Here is a 20,369-nt window from a genome sequence, read left to right as displayed (position 1 = left end):
ATTTATTGGCAATAATTTGTAGGTCAATACAGGGTTTCCCCCTTTTGTAATTGAATGTGGCGGGTTTTGTTGATGGAATAGAGGAGCCACCATTGATTCAATTGCTAGCTGACTTTTTATTTATTTAACATTTTAAATTCATAAACAAGAAAAACATGTGTTTTGTCTTAAATAGTGATTATGAATGATATACAGCACGTTGCATTCCAATTTTTGCGTATTTCCAGTATGACTGATCTGATGATATGGTCAGAGTGCAAAAGCGTTCCCCATCGTGATGTCAACCGACCCCGAATCTACAAAAATTGACATTCGGAGCGGAATATTTAAAATGGCTGTCTGAAATTGTGGCATTTTGACGGAATTTTCACATACTTTGCGAATTGGAAATACAATTGGATATGATTTAATAGATACAGTGAACAGTCAACTTGTTTTCCCATTATAATGGTACTTTAAGCATCAAAGCATTTTAATTTCACAGACCCATCACAACCCTCGCTTTTCCCTTCAACAACAACAAAACTACTACTCATCATGACAGACTTCATGAGAGGCATCAAAGACTGCTTTGGGACAAATGATGACCCTGAACCTTATATTTTTAAACATGAATATAAGGCGAATGAGCTACAAATTTTAGAAGCTGTGTGCTAAACAGATTAAGCTTTAGAGAAACGCGAAGCATCATGCCGCAGTATTGCTAAGTGCTAAGCATGAAATACAAACTACGAACACAATAAAACAATCACTGACTGTACAGTGTCTTCTCTCACTGGAATGCTGACTCGTGGTATGTTTATATATTATATGAAGAATTAATAATCCACCCGAAGGTAAAAAAAAAAAGGCAACAAGTGCTTTTTCGTGTCTTTATCGCCATCTCTGGGTCCAAGTTGAATGTCGAAGCTGACCAACTTCTTGATTTATTGCTACAACCTTCTACTATCCAGGTGAGAGGCGTAATTGAATAATCTTGAATTAACTTTCACCAACGCACGATGCAGCAGCTCATTGGCTTAGTATCTGTGATCACAGCGCCACTAAAAGTAGTTTCTGTGTTATAGCGCTTGTAATAACAATATTGCTAATACTTGTTTAATATTTAGGTCACAAGATGTAAAATTGAGCATTGTTGGTGTTTTTTGGATGTTTCTTTGGAGGGCTTTATGGCGCTGCATTGTTAGCCACCTCATACTTGCCGTATATTACAAATTAGACTGCATTAAAAGAAAAAAACAGATGTGTCCTTGTCTTACACAAGTAATAGGCAGAATTCCCCAATAATAAACAGTGATGTGAAGACACAGCAATCCAAGTGATACACAACTGCTCAAAGTTATATTCAAATAATTTAGTCAATTTAGAGACCTTTTCTATAGCTTGTTGAAAAAATGGTTACTCGTTAAGGAAACTTGTAAATACATTTACTGTAACATTGGTGTTATATATTATAACAATATAATAAGGGAGCCTTTTAATGGAAAAATTAGTAGCTTGCAGCGAGATGGGCGAATCTGTGGGTACCTCACGATTCAGAAACTATGATTTGATTATAAATTTAACATTTGCATATCATCCATCCTTCCATTTTCTACCGCTTGTCCCTGTTTATTATTTAGGGCTGCAACGATTAATTAGTTTGATTAGAAAAAGCTTTTAAATTAGTGTAATAGCTTGCCCTCTCCTCCTCTCTCTGTCTGTATCACTTCATTGAACATTCATAAATAATTAATATTTGGATATTTATCCATTTATTTAGAATCCTCCTCGCTCCAAACATGATGCATCGAAGAAACGATAATTTTCGCACCTCTTTTTGCAACTTCTCACTTGAGCATTAATGAGCAACGTTTGACACAATCTCATCAAACATGTTCTTTAAACGATCAAACTGAAAGCATTGCAAATTGTTAGTTGCACCTTTGAGACTGCTTTTGTGTATGTACTCGGGCTGCACAATTTTGGCCAAAAATAAAATCCCTATTTATTTTCTCTGAAAACAAACATTTTCAATTATGATTTAGATGTTTTTGGTATACATTAACAATACAATACAGCAGTTGCTGACATCATATTGTTGTTTGTAATGAAATAGGCTAATTAAAAGGATAAAGAAATGTTGTATGTAAGGACACATTTTTGTGACATTATGCATTATATGGATCAATATTTTCATCTTTTTGTCATTAAATTATTTTGTTATTAACCATAACAATGACAATAAAATTAGTATATTGTATTTTCTTACATTATGGCTCTTTTATCTGTTTTTCAATTGTTTATTTATATTATTTCTACAATGTTCTACGGATCCAAAAAAAACCTGTGTTCCACAAATGGCCCCTTGGCCTCTCTTGGAACATCACAGGTTTACATATTTCACCAGGAAGGTGAAAGTGTTTGCAAAACAAGGGAAATGTTTGTCTAAGCTGTGTCTTAAAGTTCTTAGCACTTATGGAAGTGATCAAGGTTGGATTTGCTTCTGGAGGTTTTCTTTGTGTTGGTATGTGTAGAGCAGGGGTCGGCAACCCGCGGCTCCGGAGCCGCATGCGGCTCTTTGACCACTCTGATGCGGCTCAGCTACATACTTGCCGACCCCCCGATTTTCCCAGGAGACTTATGGATCTCAGTGTCTCTCATAAATAACTCCCAGGGAAAAAATAATCCTATTTAGACTATAAATACTAGATAAAGGGCGTGCCCTGATTGCACTGCAGTAATTGTCCTCTATAGCATTTACATACAGCGTGCCAGTCCAGCCGCATGTTGCATGTTGTTATTAATCGCACACACAGGAGACAGCAAAGCATACTTACTCATCAGCCACACAGCTTACACTGACGGTAGCCGTATCAAACAACTTTAACATTGTTACGTTACAAATATGCGCCACACTGTGAACCCACACCAAAAAAGAATGAAAAACACATTTCTGGAGAACATCTGCACTGTAACACAACATAAACACAACACAACCATTACCCAGAATCCCATGCAGTCCTAACTCTTCCGGTCTAGATTATACACCCCGCTACCACAACCCCCCCACACATCAACCCCCCCCCCTCTCCTTGCGTTGGTTGAGCGGAAGAGTTAGTGCTGCATGGGATTCTGGGTATTGGTACCGTCAGTGTAAGATGTGTATTGGTACCGTCAGTGTAAGATGTGTGGTTGCTGAACTAGTACGGAAGAGTTAGTGCTGCATGGGATTCTGGGTATTGGCACCGTCAGTGTAAGATGTGTGGTTGCTGAGGTAGTACGCCTTGCTGTCACTTACGTGTGGTCAAGCAGGTACACTGTTAGGGCAGACTGTAGAGGGCGGTGTCATCACGCTCTGATATTCGGGAGTCTCCCGGGGAAAAATGAGAGGATTGGCAAGTATGACGCTATCAAGCGCCATTCATTCAAAACTCGCGGGCTGCACTAACATCAAATGTCCACATTAAAGTGCGTGCCGGTGCGTGTGTCGGAGACCCCTGGTTAATATAGCACAAAGCATTTAAGCTCTGTATGCAGTGTTTTTCATTTTAAATTGTAAATTTTTTTTGTGGCTCCCATCACTTTCTTTAATTTGTGAAACTTGCCAAAATGGCTCTTTGAGTGGTAAAGGTTGCCGACCCCTGGTGTAGAGTAACTACGTTACACAAAAGTCTTAGTGGTGGATTGGAACTAGAAGTATAGGCAATAGTAGTAGCGGAGATACGACAAGTAAGTACGAGTATCCTGCAGATTTGTAAATAAAGAGTTCCTGTGTTTTTGAAACAAGCGACAAATGTAACATTGAGTGAATGACAGCCCGAAGGCCAGATTATTTCCGTTTGCCGACAAGCAATTTTTATTCAATATAGTCAGTAATTGTGGTAAAATATAAACACATAAAATATATGTTATGTTAAACCACATTAGCTTGCCGTTGGTGTTCTTGTTAAAGTTTTTGGTTTGAAAATATAATTTTAAGCAAGTTGTAAACAGCCACTTAATAAATGTGGGTTTTTTTGTTGATCAACTTGATCTGGATTGTCACTAGGCCCATAAAGGACAACCGATTACAAATACACCAGCCTTATTGAAGTTAAATAACTTTCTTAAGGTGTGTTCACACTTCACGGTCAGTTGTTCTGATATACACAGTCCACTGAACCCAGCACTGGACCAAAACGGTGGACCGAGACCACCTTAGAGAGGGGGATCTGTCCTCCTGCAAGCGGGTTTCAGTGTTGAGTGAGACGAGTGAGAAGGCCGACTACATCACAAACACCAGAAATTATGTTGAGAGTAAAAGAAGTCTAGAAGCGTAAATACAGGAGTTAAACATAAAAAAAAAAGTGAACAAAGTTGTCAGAATTTAACGCCACCTACCTGAAGCACAGCTCAGCTAGTAATGGGTGATAGAAACAATGTATAATTGACAGTGACTTTAATTCTATTGCTTTGTTTGGAATAAGCGGTAGAAAATAGATGGATGGATGGATGATAATGCATGTTGATCACTCAGTCTGTAACTAGTAAACAGAGGAGCTGGTGAAAAAGACTGGTACCTCATCCATCATTTGAACTTGGTTAAAATTTAAGCCGTCTGACCATCAGCAGAAAACTACACACTTCACAGTGGGTGTATCAATAATTCCAACACAGATTGGTAATATGACCAATTTGTTTTACCATCTTAAAACAAAACACGTGGTTGAATATGAGCAATTTTGTGTCATTTAACTGAATATAATAAAGTGTATGGAAATAGACCTTTAAACTCTAAATACTGTATTTTATTAGAAGTAAGTGTGCCTTATGCTGGAAATATTTCTCTATTGGAAATAAACTTTCAAACTCTAAATACTGTATTTCATTAGAAGTAAGTGTGCCTTATGCTGGAAGTATTTATTTAATTTAAATTATTAATTACTTTAATTGGAAAAACATGCATAGCACTAATTGTTGTTTTTTGTGCTATTTTTTATTTTAAGTACCGGTATCTTGAATAATTGTCTTTATTAAAGTAGCCACTAAATACTTAGTAATTACCTAATTCACAGTCACAATTCCTTTTTTTTTAACAACAAACCAGTTTTTCCTTTTTTCTGTTTTTTGGGTGTCATTCCAGAATCATGGACTAAAGCTAGCTGGAAGCTAGTACAAGTGGTACCTTGGCTTACAAGTGCCAGTTTAGGAGTTTTCCAGGATACCAGCTGTCTTTCTGCAAATTGCAATGCTCTAGGGTGCGAGCAAAAATTTGTGTTACGAACCTTCCCACTGCTAGTTTACGTAACAGATGCCACAGTAAATCCCTTAGCTGTGTAGTATCCTTTTTGACACATGGAAGCCAGAGAAAACATTTTAGTTGGTGCACACAAAGTTTAAAAACAAAGGTTGCAGTGATGCATTACACTGAAATTCACGCAAATGAGACGACGGAATGGCTGCCAGTTTATTTGGATGAATGTCTGCTTCTGCCAGGCTTAGTTTTTTAAACAGGGACACACTTTGACCTATTGTGTGAAACATCTGCTGTTGCTGGCGAAAGAGGAGATTGATTAAAGGCGAGTGGCATCGTTGTGTTTTATTTATGTCCTTTAAAGAAGCATTTATGTGTCTTGCTTTATGAAATGTGCTGTAATTGGTCTTTAAAAAAAATCTGGGATTTATTCGGTCAATTTTTCACCCAAAAACTGCTGCTTGTCCAGTGTAGTTTATAGCGTTTACCCTATCATAATGTTGTCATATTTAGGGATGCACAATATATATTTTTTGAAGTTGATACTAATACAGATAACTACCTGCTTCTCAAGACCAACACAGATATTGATGACTGGTGATTAATTGATTTATTTTACTGTAAAAATACAATTTAAAGGCCTACTGAAATGAAATTTTCTTATTTAAACGGGGATAGCAGGTCCATTCTATGTGTCATACTTGATCATTTCGCGATATTGCCATATTTTTGCTGAAAGGATTTAGTAGAGAACATCGCAGATAAAGTTTGCAACTTTTGGTCGCTGATAAAAAAGCCTTGCCTGTACCGGAAGTAGCATGACGTCACAGGTTGTGGAGCGCCTCACATCTGCACATTGTTTACAATCATGGCCAGCAGCAGCGAGAGCGATTCGGACAGAGAAAGCGATGATTACCCCATTAATTTGAGCGAGGATGAAACATTTGTGGATGAGGAAAGTGAGAGTGAAGGATTAGAGGGCAGTGGAAGCGATTCAGATAGGGAAGATGCTGTGAGAGGCGGGTGGGACCTGATATTCAGCTGGGAATGACTAAAACAGTAAATAAACACAAGACATATACCGTAATTTCCGGACTATAAGCCGCACCTGACTATAAGCCGCACCAGCTAAATTTAGGGGAAAATACAGATTGCTCCATATATAAGCCGCACCCGACTATAAGCCGCAGGGTTTTGATGTGTAATTACCGTAGTATATAGAGTTCCTGCTACCACGGAGGGGATTGTCGGGACAGAGATGACTGTTTGGGAACGCAAAGCGTCCCATTTATTAACAATAAATCTTTCAATCATTCAATCAAACTTTCACATCTTTGACATGGCGAACAGCATTCGTGCAGAGTACAAATAATACAACGGTGCAAAGTAATACAAAGTGCTCGCTTGTACGTTATCAAAATAACCAGCCTACCGGTATATGAAAAGTCAGTCTTTAATCATTGTGTCATCGTCTTCCTCCTGCGTACTAAAACCACCAAAATCCTCTTCGTCGGTGTCGGAGAAGAACAGGCCGTAAATAAGCCGCACCCTTGTATAAGCCGCAGGGACCAGAACGAGGGGAAAAAGTAGCGGCTTATAGTCCGGAAATTACGGTATATACTCCATTAGCCACAACACAACCAGGCTTATATATAATATGCCATAAATGAATCCGCATAACAAACACCGCCCCGCCCCGTCCATATAACCTACCAATACAAATCAAACACCCGCACAACACACTCAATCCCACAGTCCAAAGAACCGTTCACCTCCGTAAAGTTCATACAGCACATATATTTCCCCAAAGTTACGTACGTGACATGCACATAGCGGCACGCACGTACGGGCAAGCGATCAAATGTTTGGAAGCCAAATCTGTACTCACGGTAGCGCGTCTGCTATCCAACTCAAAGTCCTCCTGGTTGTGTTGCTGTAGCCAGCCGGTAATACACCGATCCCACCTACAGCTTTCTTCTTTGCTGTCTTCATTGTTCATTAAACAAATTGCAAAATATTCACCAACACAGATGTCCAGAATACTGTGGAATTTTGCGATGAAAACAGACGACTTAATAGCCGGCCACAATGGTGTCCCAATATGTCCGCACAATCCGTGACGTCACGCGCAAACGTCTTAATACGAGACGTTTTCAGCAGAATATTTCGCGGGAAATTAAAAATTGCACTTTACTAATCTAACCCGGCCGTATTGGTATGTGTTGCAATGTTAAGATTTCATCATTGATATATAAACTATCAGACTGCGTGGTCGGTAGTAGTGGGTTTCAGTAGACCTTTAACTAGTTTGAACACCCTTCATTGCAGCTTGCTGTGGGGCAGCTTCTTTAGCAACGCAGTCGTCTTTGCAGGCTATCAAATCATAACATAAAAGAATTGCAACACAAAGTGCTTTACAGACTTAAAAACATTGCCCGGATGACCCTCCCCAACCGGCCCCCTCATCTTCAGTCACATATACAAACACACACACACGCACAGACTAATGCCTAGCTGAGTACAGAGGAGCCAGGTGACTAATCACTATCACTCTCATAGCGATGCTGGCGTTTCAGGTGGCTGATTAGGGTTGATGTTTTCCTTCCTCGTGGAATGTTTGCAGAACATTTTGTGCTAACAGCATGTGGAATGTATTCCTCTTAAACAGTGCACTATTGATGCCATGTTGTTTACAGTAAGCTAAGGGGAAGTTAAAGGAAAGTAGCGCTTGATTTGTGCACCCTTATCCCACCTACAGCACTGTACAGGTAATCTCGCCTCCTTGAACCGTTTTTTTTTTCATCTGAACTAGGGCTGGACAATTAATCAAATTTCAATTTCGATTATGGCTTCTCACGATTATGAAAATATGATAATGAAAAAAAACTAAACTATTAATGGGCCGCGCAACGTGCATGCAAATTCCGGAGCTTGTGACGATGAAACGGATGAGGAGCGAATGAGTGAAAAAAACAGCCCGTCTACTAGAAGTCTGGAATGTCAACATGGTTCTTACTTTTTATTTGACAGAGCGCTAGTATACCTATGCCGAGGGCCGGCAACATGCGGCTTTGGAGCCTTTAGCGCCGCCCTCGTAGCTCCGTGGAGCTTTTTAAAAAATAGATTAAAATGGAAAAAGTTGCGGGGAAAATATATATTTTTTAATATGGTTTCTGTAGGAGGAAAAATATGACACAAACCTTCCTATTTGTTAGAAATCCTGCTGTTTATATTAAACATGCTTCACTGATGAGAGTATTTGGCGAGTGCCTTTTTTCCTACCAATTCCGGCAGTCCTTGAACTCACCGTAGTTGTGTGGACTGTGACGTAACAGTTTGTTTACATGTATAACTTTCTTCTGATTCTGCCACAGAAAGACTTGTTTTATGCCACTTCGTTTGTTTCATTTTGTCCACCAAACGTTTTATGGTGTGTGTTAGCTTTGTTGATATTGACTTGTGTGGAGTGCTGATCAGGTATATTTGATGACTGCAAGCTAAGCAATGCTAACATGCTATTTAGGCTAGCTGTATGTACATATTGCATCATTATGCCTCATTTGTAGGCATATTTGAGCTCATTTACTTTCCTTTAGTTATGTCCTCTGTGTATTTAATGTAGATTTGCAAGTCTCATGACACAATTTAAAGGCCTACTGAAATGAAATGTTCTTATTTAAAAGGGGATAGCGGGTCCATTCTATGTGTCATACTTGATCATTTCGCGATATTGACATATTTTTGATGAAAGGATTTAGTAGAGAACATCGAGGGTAAAGTTCGCAACTTTTGGTCGCTGATAAAAAAGCATTGCCCGTACCGGAAGTAGCGTGACGTCACAGGTTGAGGAGCGCCTCACATCTGCACATTGTTTACAATCATTCCCGTCTGCAACGAGAGCGTTTCGGACCGAGAAAGCGACGATTACCCCATTAATTTGAGCGAGGATGAAAGATTTGTGGATGAGGAAAGTGAGAGTGGTGAAGGATTAGAGTGCAGTGCAGGACGCCAGGATGTATCTTTTTTCGCTCTGACCGTAACTTAGGTACAAGGGCTCATTGGATTCCACACTTTCTCCTTTTTCAATTGTGGATCACGGATTTGTATTTTAAACCACCTCGGATACCATATCCTCTTGAAAATGAGAGTCGAGAACGCGAAATGGACATTCACAGTGACTTTTATCTCCACGACAATACATCAGCGAAACACTTTAGCTACGAAGCTAATGTGATAGCATCGTGCTTAACTGCAGATAGAAACAGAAGAAAGGAAGGATAGACCGAAGATCAACAATACTACTATTACTTCTACTATCAGGAGACACCGAACTAAACCCTGGACCTGTAACCACACAGTTAATGCTGTCCCGCCTGGCGAAGCCTAGCTATGCTGTTGCTAATGATGCCATTGAAGCTAACTTAGCTACGGGACCTCGACAGAGCTATGCTAAAAACATTAGCTCTCCACCAATGCCAGCCCTCATCTGCTCATCAACACCCGTGCTCACCTGCGTTCCAGCGATCGACGGCGCGACGAAGGACTTCATCATCGGTGCGGTCGGCGGCTAGCGTCGGATAGCACGTCTGCTATCCAACTCAAAGTCCTCCTGGTTGTTGTTGGTTGTGTTGCTGTAGCCAGCCGCTAATACACCGATCCCACCTACAGCTTTCTTCTTTGCTGTCTCCATTGTTCATTAAACAAATTGCAAAAGATTCACCAACACAGATGTCCAGAATACTGTGGAATTTTGCGATGAAAACAGACGCTGTTTGTATTGGGACACAATGGTGTCCCAATACTTCCGCACAATCCGTGACGTCACGCGCAAACGTCATCATACCGAGACGTTTTCAGCCGGATATTTCCCGGGAAATTTAAAATTACACTTTATAAGTTAACCCGGCCGTATTGGCATGTGTTGCAATGTTAAGATTTCATCATTGATATATAAACTATCAGACTGTGTGGTCGGTAGTAGTGGGTTTCAGTAGGCCTTTAAGAGCTTCCATTAGGAAGCAATACTTCTGCTTTAATAGAATACTTTCCAACATTGTGATCAATAAAGTTCAAAGTTCAAACTTCTGTTTGAATAACATCCAGATGTGTGGATGGATGTTTGAATAACATACTCCTGTAAATAAAAATGTCATATATTATACTTCTGTGAATACAAATGTCATACTAACCATTGTATCCAAATAAATAAAGAAGTAAAACTTTTAGAGGACTATAGTTTGTTTCAGTAAACGGTAGGGATGATGTTTGATAAGAAATTATCGAGTTCGAGTCTATTATCGAATCCTCTTATCGAACCGATTCTCTTATCGAGTCCAGATAGGTTGTTGTATATGGAAAAAAAACACACAATATTTGGTTTAACAAAAGCTCACTTTTATTATATAAGAAAACAATTTAATCTAATAAATAAATAAATATTGACTGTTACCCCCCTAAAAAAATATAATAAAATAAATAAACATTGACTGTTGTTACCCAAAGTATATTAAGTGGGATTTTTCAGAAAAACAAATATATACAGTAACACAAAAACAACCTGTCTCTGTGATCACTATAGGTGTATAAATAATAATATAGTGTTAAATAAAATCAGTCCCTTGGGCACAAAACTGGAAATAATACAGCTCTCCAAAAAGTGCAATTCTGCTGCTATTTGACATAACTGTTTATGATGCTTTGACATTTTTGCACTTTAAAGAAGGAAAGAAAATTCTATGAAGAGAAAAGTTGTTTGCAAATGTGGTTACAATGCTAAAAAATGAAAAGTTAAAGCTAAAAAAAGAAATACACTTTATTGAGTTAACATTATTTCTTTATAGGGGGAAAGATGTTATGAGCTAGGGAATATAACAACCACACTACCCATCATGCAACGGGAGTGACGAGCATGCGCGGTAGCCCCGAAAAGTGTTGTTGCATGTCGTCACCCGTGAAAGTAAACGTCAAGAACTCAGCCAACACGCCTCGTCTGCATTATTTATAATTAGACAGACAACACATATACAGTGTGAAAAACAAAAGTTAAAAAAGGGAGATGTGTTGTATATATATGTATGTGCTGAGGTTGCTTTAAGAACGTTGCGCCAGCTGCCGTAAAGGAGGTGCGTTGCTAGCCTGGTTGCTATGTTTCCGGTGGGTCGTAAAAGTGTTCTTCATGAGTTTGTACCCTGCTCAAATCTCTCAGTAAAGTTATTCATTGGATTATACCTTTTGTTTTGAACTTTATTACACCTTGGAGCGCTTTTTCCCGTCCATTGTTTTCCTGCTTTCGCTATCTGCGCCTAATGACTGAGCTACGTGACTGATTTATTGTGATGTCACACGGAGCATTTCTGGTCGGGACGGGATTCGTTCCGAGGGATTCAAATAAAGAACCAACTCTTTTCTTTACTATAGTGGTCTCGATAACGGGTACCGGTTCTCAAAAAGGGATTCGAGTCCGAGGACTCGGTTATTTTCTTATCGAACAACCGAGAAAACCGGTTTCGAGTATCATCCCTAGTAAACGGGTAAAGTAAACGCAGCCTTTTTCAGGCACACATCTTGGCTGTGTGCAAAGTGACTGCTTTAGTGACCGCTCTACGCATTCTGCTTCATTCTCATCATACAGGACAGGAATTTTGCCTCTTGTCACAAGTTTACTTGGTGAACAAATATATTTGCTTTGCCTTTCGTTACTAGGAGTCAGGGCTAGTGATCATGCCAAGAAGAGAGCTCCTGAAGCCACTCTTCATTTGTTAAGTCTCCTGTTTGGGAACACTTGGTCTTCCCGTTTAAATATGTAAACGGACAAAAATACAGTTTTTCTTGTTAGATTATTGGTTCTGGAAGGGTGGTGTGGAATAGGTTGGTGTCAAAGGAGCCAAGACAGTTATGTGTAGAGGTGGATGAACTGGTCTGTGAAATGGAAGGGGCTCAGTTTTGGGGAATTTTGTAGATGGGATAAGATAAGATCAGAATTTTTTAAAAGTAATTTTGTATTGGCTTTGTAGAGTTAGGGCATTTTTATACATTGTTAAAAACTATACTGATACTTCATCATGTACGGTATGTCATAGCACTGCTGAAGATGGCGTCTCATGTGAAGCGTTGCTATCATCAAGTACAGATATTGCTATAGAGTATCTTTGTATAATTTATCATCATCATCATTAGGCTTGTGTCTGTCGTGCATACTTGAAATTAAGGACGAAACGATTAACGGTATTAATGATCAACAACAGTACATTTCTCGACAATTAGTATTAAAGTTTTAAATTAAAGTTATTGTGAAGCCATGCTGATAACTGCACTTCAATAAACTTATAGAACGGTGATAATGCTAATTTACTCGAGAAGCAGGCCAGCACGCTAATGGCTAGCTAGCTTACTTGCTAACATGAATACAAGAGACATTAACGTCAATCCTCATTATAAACATAGTTGTGTTATTTGAGTTTGTAATCAATAACGTCTCTAGATCAGGTATTTCAAACATGCGGCCTTTGGGCCGGAACAGGCTCGCGAACACGTTCAATGCGGTCCCCGAGTAAAAGTTAACTGCATTTTAAAATGAAAGAAACTGATGTTCTAAATTTTTTCACTGGATGTCGCAATAGTAATTCTGTTAGGCAACCAAATAGTTCATACCGGGCGAGCAAGTATACCAAGCAAGAAGTACACGGTAAAGCGGGGACTGCAAATCCTCCCCCTCGACCCAACGTAAAACAGAAATTGGTAACCCCACTTAAAATGCTGAATGAGACACTGCACATTGATATAGTTCTGTGAAACTTAATGTATTTTTGCAAATTTAAAGAGAGTGAACAGTGTATGATTTACTGCAATACTGTCAGTTTTTGAAGTTTTTATTTTTGGTTTGTGGAAATTGTTCACACATGGCAAAGCGTTTTTTTTTCTTTTAATCTCAGTGCATTCAATCGATTGCAACTGGACTGTTTGGTTTGTCTTAGACAACATTTTGCCTCTCATCCGAGTAAGCTTCATCTGTTTATGCTTATAGTTTTAGATTGGTCAGATCTTGTCTAGTGGCTGGTGCCAAAACTCCAAAGATTTATACTCCAAAAACTAAGAGGTTGTGTCTGGGAAATGATGGTTTTGCCTTATTGTATTGAGAAAAACAACTGTTTTGATGCAAACGAGCAATCCTACTGTCAAAGCCAACGACGGTCGTTGAAGTGTAACTTGCCCTCGTTGCATGAGGTATTGCGTGGCAGAACTATCGCTGTGGATGGACTACTACCAATCCAAAATAGTCAGAATACCCCACGTTGGCATTCCATTCAGTTGTAACCAAAAGGCATAATTGGCATTCTAGTCCCAATTCTGAGACTAGAATGTTTCTAACTCCTGTTTTTCGTTGGAGGCTTAATTGCAGAGTCTTAAAGGTATGGTTGAAAGGAAAGTGTTGAAAAAATGTTTGCCGATCACCTCCTCTGTTCAGGGATGGTTTTTCTATCAATACACAGTGATGCCTAGAACACAGAGAGTAACTCAACCCTCTTGAATAGTTTCTACCTCAGTTTGTAAGGTTTGTTGAGTTAGCACATTATTAATATGTGGAAATAAGAAATTAGGTAGTTTATACATAGAAGAGTTTACTTATGCTTTATTTTGTTTTTTGTTCAATCCTAGATGGGCTGTGCCTTAAAGTTTAATGGCTTTGTAGATACACTGAGATTACTCTCAATTCATTGTGTTCTTCATGGTGTTTTTGAAACTGCATACATTTTTTCCTCAGAATTTTCAACTAATTTCAAATGTTTTGTCAAGAGGATAATTTGTGATATGTACATTTTCAGAATGTGCTTGTTCTATTTTGGGCCAAAGTAAAACAAAGAAAACTATCTGTAGTTGTCGTAGATGTATTTTTTTATTATTAAGCCATGATTTTACCTGTCTGGCCCATGTGGGAATAGATTTTTCTCTAAGCGGCCCCTGAGCTAAAATGAGCTTGACACCCGTGCTCTAGACAAAGAAGGCTTTGAGGGCAAATCCTAAGTGATTTAAATGGGACCCAATAGTAGGTTTGATTAGTTATTGTACATTATTAGCCACTTAATTTTGTTAAAAAAATGTATGTAGCAATTCAATACCAAACATTTAATGCATCATCTAATTTACAAAAATACTAGAAAATTATATATAGCATTACAGCATTCACATACCGTATTTTCCGCACTGTAAGGCGCACCTTCAATGAATGGCATATTTCAAAATTTAGTTCATATATAAGGTGCACCGGATTATAATGCGCACCTACACTACCGTTCAAAAGTTTGGGGTCACCCAAACAATTTTGTGGAATAGCCTTTATTTCTAAGAACAAGAATAGACTGTCGAGTTTCAAATGAAAGTTCTCTTTTTCTGGCCATTTTGAGCGTTTAATTGACCCCATAAATGTGATGCTCCAGAAACTCCATCTGCTCAAAGGAAGGTCAGTTTTGTAGCTTCTGTAACGAGCTAAACTGTTTTCAGATGTGTGAACATGATTGCACAAGGGTTTTCTAATCATCAATTAGCCTTCTGAGCCAATGAGCAAACACATTGTACCATTAGAACACTGGAGTGATAGTTGCTGGAAATGGGCCACCTATGTAGATATTGCACCAAAAACCAGACATTTGCAGCTAAAATAGTCATTTACCACATTAGCAATGTATAGAGTGTATTTCTTTAAAGTTAAGACTAGTTTAAAGTTAACTTCATTGAAAAGTACAGTGCTTTTCCTTCAAAAATAAGGACATTCAAACTTTATTAATAGATTACAAACCAGCGTTCTGACAACGTTGTTCACTCCCAAAATGAATAAACAGCTGATTTACTCGTGTTACGTAAATCAAATGTTAGTGCTATCACTATATAGTAACACTCCAAATAGTGCAGAGCAATAACAATATATCAATAACTCAACGTTGCTCAAACGTTAATGTCACACAACACAACACACAAAATAAACATGTAAAGCTCACTTTATGAAGTTATTCCTCATTCACGAATCGCTCGAATTCTTCTTCTTCAGTGTCCGAATTAAACAGTTGGGCGAATACGGTATCCAAAATGGCCGGCTCCGTCTCGTCGAAGTCGCCATTAATTGAGTCAGTGTCGCTTAGTTCAGTGACAATTCCTGCCTTCCTGAAAGCTCGGACCACAGTTGAGACTGAATCAGCCCAGGCATTTACGATCCACTGGCAGATAGTGGCGTATGTCGTCCGGCGCTGTCTCTGTCTTGGTGAAGGTGTGTTCGCCTTCTGTCATTCACTGTTCCCACGCAGTTAGCAATCTAGCTTCAAATGCCCTGTTGACACCAATATCTAGCGGCTGGAGTTCTTTTGTCAATCCACCCGGAATGACGGCGAATATTGAATTAAGCGCGTAAGCGTGTCTCTTAATGTGATGTTATGAGCTAGGCTAGGGAATATAACAACTACACTACCCAGCATGCAACGGGAGTGACGAGCAACGAAGCGTTGTTGTATGTCGTCATGCCGGCAGTTAGAATGTGGTTATGAGCACGCTGTGAGTAAACGTTGAGAACTCAGCCAACACGCCTCGTCTGCATTATTTATATTTAGACAGACAACACACTTAATAGGAGCCATTTTGGGGTCTTTACATGAACACACAAATGGAAATGAAACGTCATACACTACCGTTCAAAAGTTTGGGGTCACATTGAAATGTCCTTATTTTTGAAGGAAAAGCACTGTACTTTTCAATGAAGATAACTTTAAACTAGTCTTAACTTTAAAGAAATACACTCTATACATTGCTAATGTGGTAAATGACTATTCTAGCTGCAAATGTCTGGTTTTTGGTGCAATATCTACATAGGTGTATAGAGTCCCATTTCCAGCAACTATCACTCCAGTGTTCTAATGGTACAATGTGTTTGCTCAGAAGGCTACGTGATGATTAGAAAACCCTTGTGCAATCATGTTCACACATCTGAAAACAGTTTAGCTCGTTACAGAAGCTACAAAACTGAACTTCCTTTGAGCAGATTGAGTTTCTGGAGCATCACATTTGTGGGGTCAATTAAAAGCTCAAAATGGCCAGAAAAAGAGAACTTTCATCTGAAACTCGACAGTCTATTCTTGTTCTTAGAAATGAAGGCTATTCCACAAAATTGTTTGGGTGACCCCAAACTTTTGAACGGTAGTGTATATCCCAGCATGCACCGCACGCTTCTTCTACGGGGGCGGCTGCTTACCATAGAAGAAGAACTTCTTCTTCTTCTACGGGGGAAAAAGATGGCGGCCGCACCGGATTATAAGGCGCACTGTCAGCTTTTGACAAAATTTGAGGTTTTTAGGTGCGCCTTATAGTGCGGAAAATACGGTAATTATAATTTTAATAAAATACACTTAATAAAAATGTGTTATTGTGTTTACTTCAGTCACTTGCCATGAAACATTTTCACTTCTATAATCTATTGTCAAAGTATCAAATCCAATCGGAGGCCAAAAATATTGAATGGGAACATATTTAAACAATCAAATTAAAATAATATGGCTCTTAAGAAATAAGATGTTTAATGTTTCTTCTGCCAAGAAAAGTATATTGTGTCTATTTTTCTTTTTAAATACAAAACCCAAATCCAGTGAATTTGGCACGTTGTGTAATCGTAAATAAAAACAGAATTCAATGATTTGCAAATCCTTGTCAACTTATATTTAATTGAATGCACTGCAAAGACAAGATATGTAATGTTTTAACTGAGAAACACATTGTTTTTGCAAATAATCATTAACTATAACTATATCCTTTACACACTGATGTCGCTTTTTGATGCAGTACCGCCTGAGGAATCAAAGGTCACAGGCATTCAATGCACGTGCACTGATTTCTCCAGATTCTCTGAACCTTATGATGATATAACGGACCGTAGATGGTGAAATCCCTAAATTCCTTACAATAGCTCGTTGAGAAATGTTGTTCTTAAACTGTTTGACAATTTGCTCACACATTTGTTCACAAAGTGGTGACCCTTGCCCCATCATTGTTTGTGAATGACTGAGCATTTCATGGAAGCTGCTTTTATTGCCAATCATGGCACCCACCTGTTCCCAATTAGCCTGTTCACTTGTGGGATGCTCCAAATAAGTGTTTGATGAGCATTTCTCAACTTTCTCAGTCTTTTTTGCCACTTGTGCCAGCGTTTTTGAAACATGTTGCAGGCATGAAATTCCAAATGAGCTAATATTTGCAAAAAATAACACATTTTACTAGTTCGAACGTTAAGTATCTTGTCTTTGCAGTCTATTCAATTGAATATAGGTTGAAAGGATTTGCAAATCATTGTATTCTGTTTTTATTTACGATTTACGTGCCAACTTCACTGGTTTTGGGTTTTGTAAAACACGTACGGCTGGGTGATTAAATGATCATGATTAATTTGAGTTCGAACATATATTACTTTGATCAAACATGGCGGAAATGTCTTTTAGAAGATACCACAGTAATAAATAATAGGGTAGCAACGATGCTTGGTATATTGGTGCACGGAGAAATCCGCCTTTATTGACCGTGATCCTGTGTGTGTCTGTAAATGTTTGTGTACGTGTGCGTGCGAATGTGTATGTGTGTCCGTGTGTGCGCGCTTTCCCCTTACACAGCTGAAAGTCTGGACCAGAAGAATAAAATAAAAAAATGTGTCAAACACTGGCATATAAATTAAAAAACAACGTTGAAAAAGACCGCAACTTTATAGTGACACACTTAGTCTCACTGCAGCTCACCAGTAATCCTGCCCTGGATGCGGACTCGCAGGCGGGCAAAGAATGTGTTTGTGACTGAACTACTGTATTGTTCCCCACATACTAATTTATCAGAAATTATTTATATCTAAATATTTTTTAATCAGACTTTGTTTGTTTGCGCTCTGATTTAACTTTTCAGATGTAACATGTTTTAAAAAAAACCCTCTGCAGAAACGTTTGTTGAAATCATTTTTGAGTTTGCGAATTAAAAACAAATGTTTTATATGTTTGTACTAGGGCTGTCAAACGATTAAAATATTTAATCGCGATTAATCTCATTGTTCATAGTTAACTTAAAATTAATCCTAGACAGATCATTGTATTCCTAAAACTGATGTACTAGCATTTCTTTGGTTGCAAATATCACAGAATAACTTTGCAAAACATTTCAGACAAAGCATGATTGTAATGTAAAACATTTTTATTTTGTTAATGTCAGAGTTTCCCCTAAATTGCCAAAATACCTGTGGCGGTGGGGGCCTGGTTAGGGGTGTGGTCGTTATGACATAATCACATGATTTGCTATGATGCATATATTCTTTAAAAAGGCAAAAAAATGTGAATATACATTTAAAACAAATCTGTTATTATTAAGTATAGTATTAACATATATATTTTTCCGACATAATATCGTTTTGTTCTATTTTTAAATTGTTGTTCGCATTTTTGCTTGCTTGTGGCTCATCAGTAGCAAGTGAACTGCAGCTAAGTTCCCCGCTACGACATGGCCTGGCCCCAGGGTAAAAAAGGAAGCGTGTGCGTTAATCTGCCGCTAAAAAAATTTGTGTCGTTATTGAAATTTATAGTAAACGCTAGTGTTGTAACGATACCAATATTTTGGTACCGGTACTACAATTATTTCGGTACTTTTCTAAATAAAGGGGACCACAACATTTTTTAAATATAATTTTGAAGTTTAAAAGGCAGAATAGATATGCACTATTTTTAGCAATTGAAGTAAGAAAACCCACTGTCCTACAAACACCTATGCGATCCTTGTACATCAATCACTCATTTTATTTCAAATGTTCTGAATTGTACACGGGACGGCGTGGCGAAGTTGATAGAGTGGCTGTGCCAGCAATCGGAGTGTTGCTGGTTACTGGGGTTCAATTCCCACCTTCTACCTTCCTAGTCACGTCCGTTGTGTCCTTGGGCAAGACACTTCACCCTTTGCCTCTGATGGCTGCTGGTTAGCGCCTTGCATGGCAGCTCCCGCCATCAGTGTGTGAATGTGTGTGTGAATGGGTAAATGTGGAAATACTGTCAAAGCGCTTTGAGTACCTTGAAGGTAGAAAAGCGCTATACAAGTACAACCCATTTATCATTTATCATTTATTACACTGAAAAAACATGAACTAAAAATGTCAAACTTGGTCAGTAATGCAAGTAACACAAGACAACTTGCGTGATTATGATTTAGAATACAGCATTACACATTGTTTCATGTTGCTGTATGGGGTCTCAGGAGCCCCCTTTTCACTGTCCCTCACTTCCCCTTCCTGTCTGCAGACAGGAAGTCTGTCTTGTCAGGCCGGCGTTGTTCCTTGGTTCTCCGGAAAAGGTCTTGGGGTGGCACATAACAGAATTTGACAGAGGATGCCCATAGTGTGTGTATTTGCGTGTGTGCGTTTGTTCATGTTGAACGCGCATGGTATTTTCTCACACACACACTTGAACAGGCGCTTATTTTTGGCAGTAGGTACATTTTTGGACAGTCCCTTTTGATCCACTTGAGTAAATCATGAAAGGAATCCGGTTATTCCTAAGTGGCAGAGCAAAACTCTGTCACACGCCATCATCTTCCACACGGCTGGTCCAATTGTTGACGGCTCTGCAGTTATGCAATAGTCTTAATCACTGTCAAAGGTCATAGTTGGGGCCACGTTAGCCAGACAGTTTCTGAGAAAACACTCGGAAATGTTTTCTTTTCTAGTTTCAATATTAACTAATTATTTGTTTGTAGTATTTATTTTGGCAGCAAAGTCAAAAGCATTGCTTAAAAAATGTTTGTGTGTCTCGTCTCTTAATGTTTGATAACAAATGTTTTTACATTTATCTGATTAATTAATTTGGATATCTTGACATAAGTCGAAAAGCAGAGCAGCATCACCTTCTAGACTGATCTACTACCGTTTGAGCCACGTCTGCTTTGCTACTTATCTTTCTCTAATCCCTCTCTTGTCTATTTGCTTCAAGGTGGCTATAAAAATTGTGGATAAGACCCAGCTGGACGATGAAAACTTGAAAAAAATCTTTAGGGAGGTGCAAATAATGAAGTTGCTGAAGCACCCCCACATCATCCGTCTATACCAGGTGCGTACACATCCACATTGACATCCAACCATATAATTTTCTATTTAGAATTACTC

The 20,369-nt window shown here is 38.7% G+C and overlaps 1 protein-coding gene across 4 annotated transcripts in view; it reads left to right on the top strand.

Moving 5' to 3' along the window:
* Window positions 1–20,369, top strand: part of sik3 (SIK family kinase 3) — a 67,255-nt gene that overhangs the window by 5,310 nt on the left and 41,576 nt on the right. For all 4 annotated transcript variants that reach the window (XM_062068029.1, XM_062068027.1, XM_062068030.1 and 1 more), the window contains exon 2: window positions 20,197–20,313. In XM_062068029.1, the coding sequence (XP_061924013.1) occupies window positions 20,197–20,313 (117 nt within the window). The remainder of the gene's footprint in view (window positions 1–20,196; window positions 20,314–20,369) is intronic.

Source organism: Entelurus aequoreus, linkage group LG13 (genome assembly GCF_033978785.1).
Source record: "Entelurus aequoreus isolate RoL-2023_Sb linkage group LG13, RoL_Eaeq_v1.1, whole genome shotgun sequence".
Lineage (NCBI taxonomy): Eukaryota > Metazoa > Chordata > Actinopteri > Syngnathiformes > Syngnathidae > Entelurus > Entelurus aequoreus.
Note: the sequence above shows the minus strand (reverse complement) of the source record. Positions and strands in the feature narration are given on the sequence as shown.